The following is a 12,698-nucleotide window of genomic DNA, read 5'->3' as shown; positions in this document are numbered from 1 at the left end:
AGTTATATCTGATGCGTTGATGTCTAGAAGTGCCACCATTAAATCGGCATAGCATTCATAAAGGGTTCACATACAAAAAGTTTCAAAATCTATCATACATCACCACTGATGGTGGAAGGTGGAAGTTCTATGATAAATAATGTTGCTGTAGAGATGAAGAGCCAATGGAAAAATGCCATGTTCCAGAGGGAGTGGATCTTGTGGTAAAGCCCAATCAAGATAGGCCACGTAATCGGGCATAACTTATCTGATAAAAGTGCTTAAAAGGATAATAAATTAATGATAAATTATTATTTATCATTAATCATTTATCATTCATTTATTATCTTTTTAAGCACTCTCAACAGATACGTTATGCCCAGTGACGTAGCCTATGCTGATCAATACTTTGGTCAATAAAGGATTTTCACACTTTACCCAACACAGACTGAGTACTGTGTATTTATTGTTCCTCAAATATACTATCCATTTCACACCGTTTAAAAAAAATTGGGGGGGGGGGGGGGGGAGTTAAAATAGTCTGACTGATGTAATGTAGTTGTGATTTCAAGTCTATTTAAGCACACTCTGTGATATGCCATGATTTCCATAGGAGGAATACTTTTTTTAGAAATATTTTAATACCTCATAGGGGCACCCACTTGACCACAGGATTTCAGAATTAGATAAGGCAAATGAAAGGTGGAAAAAAATCATCCTGATCTTCTTATTTTGCCTGTAATTTGTATATTAGTTCCTTTTTTTCAGAATCAATTATCCAAAGTGTTATGAGTCATTAACTGTAATAGAATTGTAAAATTCTTTTGAGTGAAAACTGTCTATTTATTTCCAGACAGAGCATGGAGAAATCCACACAACGCCCCAGGCAGAGGTCTCCACAATGCCCCAAGGCAGGCTCAACAACAACAAAGGAATGAAGGGGGAAGGCAAGTAGGAAGAGGAGGACAGCATGAATACAGAGGTGGTAGACAACATGTCCCATATGTTGGAGGACAACGTGATCAAAGACCTGGTGGGCGGTATGAACGTGGGCCTGAAAGATATCATGAGCAAAGACATGGTGGGCATAATGAGCATGGAGCTGGAAGACAGAATGAACAAAGAGGTGGTGGTCGTGGTGCCCCAGGACAAAATGAACCGAGAATTGGAAACCAGGCTGCACCTGGTGGTGGTGGGCATAATGTGCCACGTGATGGAAGACCTCATGGGTATGGACCAAGAGCTGAAAATGAACAAAGAGCTGCAGACGAGGAGGGCAACCAGAGAAGGGGTAACCGCAACCAAGAAGACAGGGAAGGTCACAGACAGCAACCAGGAAGGCCACGCAGAGACAGAGAGCCTGAAAGGGAGCAACAAATAAGACGTTTGGGTTATAAAGCTCTTGAAGAACTTCTGCAAAAAGATCCCTCAGAAGTGGCAATTACACTAGCTGCACATCCTGGTCTAAAAGAGATGCTCTCAGCCATACAAATGAGGCCAGATTTGGTGGAATTGCTTTGCAAAGTGCTGTGTAAAGCCTGCACTGCAAAGTTAGAGAGACAAAGTATCCAGCATCTCCTTGGACAGGTCAAATCATCTAGCTATCTTCACATCTGCCTCCCACATTTTATAGTTGAAATGATGACAGAAACTGTGCCTGAAAGAAGATATCGGAATCCAGCTAATATACAAAACATTATAATTCTTATGCAGGAAATTATGAGCATCTTCCCGGCCAGTAGCCTACTAGAGATGTCAATGTTGATGGCTCTTATTCCTCAATCTATTAACAGTTTGCGTGCATCTGGGGTAGAGGTGGAGGAGCAAATTGAGCAGAGTCTAGACAGGGTATCAAACATTATTGAGCATCTACAGGACAGAAAAAAAGAAGGGACACTGAGAGTGGATACGTATATGGTGCTTGGACCTGATGCACCTGTTGAAGATTTCAGAAATTTGAGTGAGTACCCTAGCTATGATGAAATTCATCTGAATACAAATCCATTTCTTCGACCAAATACTCTAAAGACCAAGTTTGAAAGCACAGACCTTTACCTGGACACCCATTTTCGTCTCTTGAGGGAAGACTTTGTTCGCCCACTAAGAAATGGGATCCGAGAAATCCTTGATCATCATGATGATCAGGGCATTCGTAAAATGAAGTTTGATGACATACGTGTTTACTTTGATACACGAATAGTTACCCCTATGTGTGAGCATTCAGGCATTGCATACAAAGTCCAGTTTGATGTCACACCTTTAAAGTTTGTTCGCTGGCAGAACTCCAAGCGATTATTGTATGGATCGCTGGTCTGCCTGTCCCAAGATTATTTTGAATCCTTCCTCTTTGCTATAGTATCTAACCGTGATGAGAAAGACTTAAAACAAGGTGAGGTACAACTGCAGTTTTGTGAACAGAGCAGAGAGCTTCTGGCAAGAGCCAGTCCAACAGATTCTTTCATTATGGTTGAGACAACTGCCTACTTTGAGGCATATCGGCATGTCTTGGAGGGCTTGAAGGAGATGAATGCACAGGATGTACCTTTCCAGAAATACATTGTGTCATGTGAAAAGGAGGTGGGAGCCCCACGCTATCTCAACGCAGGTAGCCAGTATAATCTTGGATGTATACTGAGCCTGGAAGAGGAAACAAGTATTTCTGCTGCCAAGAATAATATTAATGTCCTGAATCTGCGGAATTGGCCCTCCAAGGAGTCCCTAGGCCTGGATGAGTCTCAAATGCAGGCTTTACAATTGGCTCTTACCAAGGAGCTTGCTATCATCCAGGGACCTCCAGGCACAGGTAAGAGACTTTTTTTCTTAAAGAGAGCCCGAGGTGGGTTCTAAAAATCCTAATAGCAGACAGAGGCTGGCTGTACATGTAATCACCAGCCTCTGTTATATATCGTTCCTCTAGGGCCCCCCTGCGCTCTGCTCTGCCCCCCATAAATCACAGCCGTGCTGTCGACACGCAGTGTGTCACCAGCCGACTGTTTACAATTGCCTATCAATCTCCACCACTTCCCCGCCTCCTCCATAGCTCCGGTCCCCGCAGGGTCTCTTCGCTCCCACCTGATTGGAGGGAAGGGTCGCAGGCGGGGACTGGAGCTATGGAGGAGGCGGGGGAGCAGTGGAGATTGATAGGCAATTATAAACAGTCGGCTGGTGACACGCTGCGTGTCAACAGCGTGGCTGTGATTTATGGGGGGCAGAGCAGAGCGCAGGGGGGCCCTAGAGGGATGATATATAACAGAGGCTGGTGATTACATGCACAGCCAGCCTCTGTCTGCTATTAGGATTCTTAGAACCCACCTCGGGTTCTCTTTAAAACTAAGCACACTCTATTAGATGTATAGTCAGCCTGGCAAATAATTTATATGCCTGGACCAGAAATTAATTGGGGAGTGTAAATCGTTTTCTACCATATTGCACCACTTGATTTCCACAAATATGCTCAAAAAGCTATAGAAGTGCTGCCACCACCATCTTTGTAGCAGTGGAGGCAGTAGAGTCCTATGTGACTGCCAATACCAAGCACCCAACTAACTTAATAAAGTGCTCTCTCAATCAAGTTTCAATTGATATCACAAATTAACTTTATGGGTGCTGGTTTTAAATGGATTTTTGATTAATACGATGTTTTCTCTCATGAAGTGTCTAATCAATTAAAACACTTCACAGTGTATGACTTTAGACACACCTTTTGTGTTTGATCAGTGAACAACGGCTACAGTTATATACACAACTAATATTTTTTTTTTTTACTGCATTGTAAATTTTGTGATTGTCTTGCGGTTGAATGCGAAGGTAAATTCCACTTTTACTGAGAAGAATGCAATCCATTCACTTATAACACATACAATTATATTACCACTATCATTAGTGTGATGGTGAATTGGGTTACGATTAGAAAATAGGCAGAAAGATGATTTGTTGCCGACACTGAAGTGATGAACATTTATCAATGCAGAGGCAGCAGACTGTGGGCTGAAACAAAGATTGTAAGAGATAAGTGTTGGATAAAGGTAGGTCTCCATAATGAGAGTTAAGGGTAGGCAGTAGAGTAGAGGTCAGTTTTGTTGGTTAAGGTTACATATCAGGATGGGTCCAATGTGTAGTGGGGTAGTGGATAAACCCCAGGGTGCGATCAGGCCACCTTAGTGTACTCGGCTGCTCCCTAATGTAAGCCACTGAAAAGATAAAACAAAGAGGAAGGGGCGCTCAGAGATTCAATTCAAACTAGTGGGTCTTCCTAACAGTCAGATCTCACCTGGATCAAAAGCAGCTAGCACAGCGTACTTAGCAACGATACGCCTCTGTCTCACTTACAGCCGGGGACCGGGCTCTCCATGACCGCCGGCCGGATGTGACGTCAGTGCACCCAGAATCCTCGTCGTGACTGGATACACAGCCACCAGGAAATCTGCTCTACTGGGGCCAATCGGGCGCAGTGAGCAGCGCCTGGATTGTCGTATAATGTTAGTTGCAAGCAGAGCTAATCGGGGCAGTAATACATTAATAAAATTGGCAGTAAAAAAGTAGGAATTTATTAAAAATGACCATGCGTTACGCGGAGGACCTCCCTTCGCTTTTTCAAGTCAATAATCTACATTTACAATGGTATAGAAACATTTTATGCAGTCCACACGCATACAAAGTGAGAAACTGGCCAATCAAGATTGCATGGGAGGGGGAGGAAAGGGACCATATTACTCCTATTAGCTGGGAATTAATACATTACCTCTAATATAACCACATGTAAAGGGCAATTTAGAAAGACTGCAAAATATGATAGGATGTTAGAACGAGGACATTAAAACTGAGGAATAAAAACCCCCAATAGGTAGAATAAAATTTGTCAATTTGTCCTAACCATCTACATATAAGCCCACACACGTGTATAGACCAAATAAAACGTGTGCGCTCTGGTATACATGCGATGCTGATCTTCCATCCAAAGGAATACAATACAATTATTGCCATATATTCCAATAACATATAGGGCCCGATCCTCAAAAGAGCGCCAACCAACAGCACGGCCGCCCCCGCGCAAACCCCCACGTCCCGTGCGACCGCGAACCCCCGCACAAAACGACAATGCCCCCGTGCGCAAATGCGAACCCGCGCGTGCAAACAATATCGGTCTAGTGCGAAAATCCAAAACACAACCGCCCAGCGTGAAAACCCGCGACCGCGCGAAACACAAAAACTGCCGCGCCACCAGCCAGCACCCCCCGCGAATCAATATCAGGATGGGAGAATTGCTGAAGTACACCTGACTCGAACACAAAGTAAATACATATATGAGCACAATATTTACCCCTACAAATGATTTTCTCCATATTATTTCCTCACTCCGTTGTCCAGTTCGGCCATGGCTTTGCTCCAAAAATGGATACCTCCAGCTTTAAAATAGTGGGGACTCTAAAAGAACTGCCAAATGTGGATCGGTAGAGATCAGGGTAAACATGGGAGCAAGCTTACTGGTGCAGCAAAGGGGCGGTCAAAGGGTGTGACTGGGTCAGCGAAGGGGCCTGAATAAGGGGGGGAAGGGACAGACTAACAACACAAGCTAGCTTCTTCCTTTCAAAGTTTCTCTGAAAGTCACATTTTTGTGGCGGGGATAGGGACAATGGATAATGCAAAGAGCTACTGTATGTAGCTGCAATATTAACATACCGCTGTGCTTAGGAATGGCATTGTGTTAAAGAGAACCCGTGGTGGGAATTTATTATGCTAGTGGGGCACAGAGGCTGGTTGTGCACACTAACACCAGCCTCTGTTGCCCCATGGTGTGCCTCAAAGACCCCCCTGCGCGCCGCTATACCCCCACAGTGCTGGCGACACGCAGCGTATCGCCAGCACAATGTTTATCTAAGCGCTTTCTGTCAACGCCGCTCCCCCGCCTCCTCCGTATGGGCGCTACCCGCCGTGTCACTTCCCTCCAATCAGCGGGAGGGAAGGGACACAGGCGGGTAGCGGCGATAAGGAGGAGGGGGGAGCGGCGCTGACAGACAGCGCTTAGGTAAACATTGTCGCCAGCACTGCGGGGGTATAGCGGCGCGCAGGGGGGTCTTTGAGGCACACCATGGGACAACAGAGGCTGGTGTTAGTGTGCGCAACCAGCCTCTGTGCCCCACTAGCATAATAAATTCCCACCTCGGGTTCTCTTTAAGGTCAGGCATTAAAGTGACACTGAAGCAAAAAAAACAAAAACTTATGCTATAATTAATTGTATGTGTATTATGGAAAGTTAATAGAACATTAGTATCAAAGAAAAGAGTCTCATATTTTTATTTTCAGTTATATAGCTTTTTTTCTATAACACTATCATTCTGTCATATTTGCAGTTTACAAACCACACTCTGTGTTTTAAACTATGCAACAGAGCAGAGCTAATGACCCTTTGAACTTCCCTGCAGTAAAACCTTATCTGAAGCTGTTTTAAATGCTTCAAAAAACAGGACCCAACTCAAGTTGGGTCGAAGAGTTTAGAAAAGCTGATAGATAATAACTAAAGTTTTTTTTAACTCTTCCTGTACTGGAAAACAATATGAGACTTTTTTCTTTGCTACTAATGTTCTATTTCGTAGCTGTACTACACATAAAATGAATTATCACATATGTTTATTTTCACATCAGATACCTTTTAAGGAGGGCATTAAAGTGTACCCAAGGAGTGTGGGTGGGTGGGGGGGGGGGGATTTAGAGGCATGTTGTCTTGTCCATGGCATGCCTCTGTGTCCCCATGCTCCGTTCTCTGCCCCCCCCCCCCCCCCCCCGCGCAGCGCTGTAACCCCTGACATGCAGCTCGTTGGCTATCTTGAGGATAACTGGAATCCCCTGCAGGACAGGCATTCCTGCAAAATGCCCACTGTGGGCGTTCCTAACACACCCTTCTGAGTAGCTCTTCTTCTCCCCCACCACTCCAATGCCTCCCTGCTCTGTGATGAGTCACACAGAGCAGAGCTTGCAGTGTCGTGATCCCAGGGGCCACTGGAGACGAAACTAGAGGGTTTCAGGCCACAAGAGCAGTGGAGAGCTATGGTAATTGACTCTACCTGATATGGCTAGCACACCAGATCAGATAGCACTTGCAAAAAATTCCACCTCGTGTTCTCTTTAACATTAACGATCAGACATGGGAGTGCATTTAGAAGGAGTGGAAGGTAAGGCATCAGGAAAGAATATTGGCATCAGGGAAGAATATTTAAGGGAAACTGCCATGGCTGGTCATGAAGTGGAATGAAATTAGCAGATGATCAGTGTTAAGGCATCAGAAATTAAATTGTGGTCGGTGTTAGATGGATAACAAGGCTAAAAAACCAACAGCAGATGAAAAATAATGTATTATAGTTGCTTAGTAAAGAAGTAGTCCATGAAAGCAAACCCTGTGGTGTTCAGACCAACCAGTCCAAAGCCAAAAATATGCCTCTTGTATAGTCTACTAAACGTGTAAAATAAGTCTGCCTTTCCCTTTCAATTACAGGCAAGACATATGTTGGACTGAAAATTGCACGGGCTCTCCTTACTAACACAAGTGTATGGCAATTAAATGGACACACCTTTCCAGTTCTCGTGGTTTGCTACACAAATCATGCATTGGATCAGTTCCTGGAAGGTAAGGTTGCTGCTGTCTTATGATTTACCATGTTTTGATCTGAGGAGTAGCAGTGGCATTGGAACATTCTGAAATAACTTGCATATAATTTTATTGGTTACTCTACAAGACCTCCAATGACTAATTATAAAGGACTACTGCCCTAGCCAGTTATTTTAAAGAACAAAGTGTTACTGGGGATTACCCTTTTTTTTTTTTTTAAACTTGATTTACTGGATAAGGGGTCTAAGGGAACTGTCTGCTTTTACAAAATCATATTCTGGTCTTTGTCAATACTTACTAAGCTCCCCAGTGCCACCCTCATCTTTACCAAATGGCAGTAGTTTGGTTGACAAATTAATTATCTTTAGTATCCCCCTTATAACCCCGTCATGGCCTTAATTTCATATCATCAGAGGCACTAATGGTTAGTGCCCCTGATGATGCGGTAATACATAATGTCAGGCCAGCCACCTAACCCCCACTTGAACCTGCTGTATGGGACGCCCAACTAAAACATCAAAAAGTGTTTGAGGGCACACTGCCTCCTTCTGATTGTTCCTCAACGTTTGCATACGACTTTGAGTAGCACGTGATCGGGATAAGCACCATCAGTCTGACCGTATCCTGCCTGCATCTAGTGCCAATATTTCTTCTCCTTGTTGCATAGGATCAGGTCCTGTGTATGCATCTTCAGGGCCCTTTCACACTGTGGCGGTGTGGCAGATTGCGACACTGCTACCGCAGCCTAATAATAGTCTAATTCTACCCATGTCGCGGTATGCTGGGCCGGAGGTGCCTGATTTAACGCTATTGCATACCTACGTGACCGCGGGGCTCCTGCGGCGGCCTGTGGCAATCTGCGTTGGCCCGGAAGTCATGTTAGTCTGTGGCGATGCAGGTTTTTTTTAAACATGTTGGCGTTGCACTGTTGCGGCGCGCAAGCACGGAAACATATTTTTACAATATGCTTCCATGCACTTCTGCATGCATGAAACAGGAAGTGATCACAACGCTAACATCAATTTGTAGTGTGAAACTAGCCTCAGTTATAGTAAAAGTTTTTATACACAATAACCCTCATCCTTATGTTTCCACCAGACACAATCCTATGCAAAAGTAAAGTCTAGGTTAATTTGTTTTACTAAATGCATTTTAACTTTACACAGTACAGTACTTTGCATTAAATATTTTTCCATAAATGTTTTTGGATTGTGAAACAAATCATCTGAGTTTCCATTATTCTTATGGGAAAATAAACTTTTATAAAAGAATGCTTTGGATTACAAGCATGATTCTGGAATGAATTCTGCTTGCAAACCAAGGTTTCACTGTTTAAGAAAATAAATAAAAGATAAATGTATATACTGTATATAGTTTGATGGTCTATTGAAGGTATTCTACTGCAGTTTAAAGCAGACATGAACTCTGAATGTCCTTTCTGCTCTAAAAGATACACAACAGCATAATAACCTTTAAGGAAAAAATATGTATTTGTTACAGCTGATACAAATCCTAAAATAAATCTGCAATGTTTCTACTTCCTGGTTCATGAAAGCAGACATATTGTTTACAGCCTGTGCATTCAAATGAGCTTATCTGCCATCTCTGCCAAGGCAGTCATGTTACAGAGGAGAGATCAAATTCCAACTTGTGATTAAACACAAATGAGGGGGAATTAAACAGGCTAAAATCTCTAAATACATACAGGGTGCATTTCTCTCTGTTTTCGTTCTGTCCTGTGCAAGAGTTCAGGTCCACTTTAACACTAAATTCTATTTCAGGAATTCACCAGTTCTTGAAAGATGGTATTGTCCGTGTAGGAGCACGCAGCAACAGTGAGATCCTGAAGAAGTTCAATCTCAAAGAACTGAGACAAAATCAAGGGGGTCGGAGAAATTGGCCCCTTCACATGCGCAGGGCATGTGGAGAGGTAAGTGGTGTCACTAAGAGTTAGCATGTACATTACAGCACAATAATAGTGGAGAAGCAAGAAACGGACCAGGATCAGAGCAGTTACAAAACGAGCATGTAGCCAGCCAATAATAAGATCACTGCATAGAGCACATTGTAATTAGTGGCTCTTGCGATGCCCACTGTATAATAAGGGCACAGGAAACATTATATCGATAATTATCCATAATAGAACATTTAAAGATAATAGATTTTTTTCAGCTATTACCTCGGCCACACCTGGTGCCAAACACACCGCTAATAATGGCGGTTAGCATTGCAGTTATTGGTGGATAGGGTTAGGCGGGGGGGCGTAAAGTTAGGCACCACCAGGGGGGATTTAGGGTTAGGCAGCGGCAGGGAAATCCTAAGGTTAGGCACCACTATGGGATATTTAGGGTTAGGCAGTCGCAGGGGGAGTCCTAAAGTTAGGCATCACTAGTAGGTATTTAGGGTTAGGCAGCGGGAGGGGGGAGACCTAAGGTTAGGTACCACTAGGGGATACTTAGGGTTAGTCAGTGGAAGGGGGGGTCCTAAGGTTATGCACCACTGGGGGTATTTAGGGTTAGGCAGCGGCAGAGGAAGTCCTAAGTTTAGGCACCACTAGAGGGTATTTAGGGTTAGACAGGGGGAGTCCTGAGGGGTATTTAGGATTAGGCAGGCAGCGGTAAGGGGGGATCAGGTAGTGTTAGGCATCATTAGAGAGGGCCCTCTGTGACAATAGGGTTAGATCATAGTAAAATATTTTACTTTTGTAGTTTCACTTGTAGAATATCGGCAATGTTACCGGTAATCTAGGAGCGACGATCTCCGGTGCCCTTTTTACCAGGCACTTTTTTTTTTACGTGTATGCAGATTGGATACACATTTTCAGCGCAGTGTCTAGAATCTTGCAGAGGCTTTCATGGTTTTATATTTTTATTGCTACCCCCCCCCCCCCGTAATGTTTATAAAATAACGATAACCTGAAGATAAAGGCAACCCTTAGGCTTTTACACTAAGACTTGCGGTGACTGCGACCCTTGTATAGTCTCCCATACTAACTCTAACAGTGTTATTCCTACACTGTATCTTAAATCCTTTACCTAGCACACTAACCCTTGTTCACCCCATACATAGTAAAAATAAGGACCTACCTCTCCATACATCAAGCTCTTCTCCTACACCAAGATGAGGATGACAGAAATGACAGTTTTGGGACTTCTCATATACTTGCATGCATACGGCAGCTACGCTATAATATTTAAAGTGAATTCGAAAGTTTAACTTCTGCTCCTTTATTTCCTGTGGGATTAGCAGTATCATGATTGGGTTTTTGACAATGTAAGGAGACAAGAAATCGAGACGGGAGCCCCCAATAGTGTATTATTGATGATAAGAAGTGATGAGAGATATACTCACAAACACGGGTTGCCGAGGATCAGGCAACCACTATAAGCGCATATGGGGATGTTAAACCTGTCCCCACTCAGGTTAAGAAGTCGCTCTCTGTAGTAGGAAAAAAGAGGGTGTCCACACCCATCCACCAGGTGGATAATAATATGTAATAACAGACAGAGGCGCCAACAGGATAAAAAGAGAACCGTGTTTACAGAGGCGCTGCGCTGATAGTGCACAACTTCTAAGCTACTCCTTGTCTTGTATTTTTGCCTGAGGAAGCAGGCTTGAGACCCGCGAAACGCGTTGCAAATTGCTTGTTTTGGAGTACAAATTAAATGTTCTTTGCAATTTGATTACAGTGGTTGTGTTTTGAATATTGGGGAGGCAAGTCCACCCTTGCACCCCCCCCCCCCGCTTTTTGACAATGTTTGCCCATCTCTTCCCCATATGAAAATGCCACAGAGAGGATATATTTGCCCATCTGCAATGCAGACAGAGGACAGATATGGGGGATTTGTCTGGGTAACTAAGAGAGCAATATAACATGCTGGCTACATGGTAATAAGGTGTGTCTAACTTAGTTCTGATGTTATTATTATTATTTTTTTTACTAATAATATGAAAATTTAGTGGATGCACGTGATGTATCTGAGGAGACCCCCACCATTCATAAGTTGTCAGACATTCCCCTCTATTCACCTTTGCAGCCACTGGCTGGCGCTAAGTATGACCTTTTAGGTCCCTGTTTAATAATACTCGTTCTCTTTTATATTTACCATTTTAGATCACGCAAGAAATGAAGTTAGCAGAACATAAGCTGCAAGAGGGTGGGCAGCTTCTACAGTGCTCTACTGAAGGCATCATTCATGAAAGGTTCTTGGAGAGACATATAAAGGAGGAGCACTGGGAGAGTTTACACAGAGTCATGGTAAGACTTACCTCCTTACTAGACTGGAGCAAAACTAGAGATAACGCATTGCCTATGTAATGTAAGGGTTTTTTCGCCTTCCTCTGGATCAACAGGGATATGTGAGGGAGCAGGCTGGAGTTGTACTTTGTACTGGTTGAACTCGATGGACGTATGTCTTTTTTGAACCAAAATAACTATGTAACTATGTAAAATATGGTTCTGAAACTGAAAAGCTTTGCAGTTACAGCAGACCTAAAGTCTTGCACAGGAGACAAAGAAAACATAGAGAAAATCACCCTGTGTGTGTTTACAGAGAACAGCCTGTCTAATTCTTCCTTATGTGCAAGTTATCAGCAAGTGTAAATCAGGGCTGTCAGCTTTGTCTGAACTGTGCCGAGGTGTGCTGTTCAGACAGGCTAATACTGGTTGCTATAATAATGTTATTTCTGCTAAAATAATGCAATTTATCTCTACAGCAACAATCAGTTGAAAATATCGACACTTTTTAGCCTGATTGCAGCCTTACATAGCATTGCCACTTTAAAGGACACCCGAGGTGAAAATAAACCGATGAAATAAACAATCTATCTTCCTTCTCTTAAATTTTTTTAAGATATTTCATTTTTATTATTATATTTAAATCAACTTTTTAAGTTGTTTTTGCTCAATTACACATTCATTGGAGTATGCAAGAGCTAAAATGTATGAACTATTGACCCTTTTTATCTCTGGGGGACAGCCGTGTGACACGGCTGTCCCCCTGGGTCACAGGAGAGCGATCGGCTCTCACAGGCTGAAGCCTATGACAGCCGATAGCCGTGCTTGGCTGGGGGGAGGGCGGGAGTTACGTAAAAAACATAAAGAAATAAATAGGGA

At 43.3% G+C, this 12,698-nt stretch overlaps 1 protein-coding gene across 2 annotated transcripts in view; it reads left to right on the top strand.

The window, feature by feature from the left end:
- Positions 1–12,698, top strand: part of ZNFX1 (zinc finger NFX1-type containing 1) — a 56,770-nt gene that overhangs the window by 17,918 nt on the left and 26,154 nt on the right. For both annotated transcript variants that reach the window (XM_068264328.1, XM_068264329.1), the window contains exons 3-6: positions 833–2,782; positions 7,469–7,600; positions 9,364–9,512; positions 11,697–11,840. In XM_068264328.1, coding sequence (XP_068120429.1) covers positions 833–2,782; positions 7,469–7,600; positions 9,364–9,512; positions 11,697–11,840 — 2,375 coding nt within the window. The remainder of the gene's footprint in view (positions 1–832; positions 2,783–7,468; positions 7,601–9,363; positions 9,513–11,696; positions 11,841–12,698) is intronic.

Source organism: Hyperolius riggenbachi, chromosome 12 (genome assembly GCF_040937935.1).
Source record: "Hyperolius riggenbachi isolate aHypRig1 chromosome 12, aHypRig1.pri, whole genome shotgun sequence".
Classification (NCBI taxonomy): Eukaryota; Metazoa; Chordata; class Amphibia; order Anura; family Hyperoliidae; genus Hyperolius; species Hyperolius riggenbachi.
The sequence above is the reverse complement of the archived record's forward strand: the minus strand, read 5'-3'. Positions and strand labels throughout refer to the sequence as shown.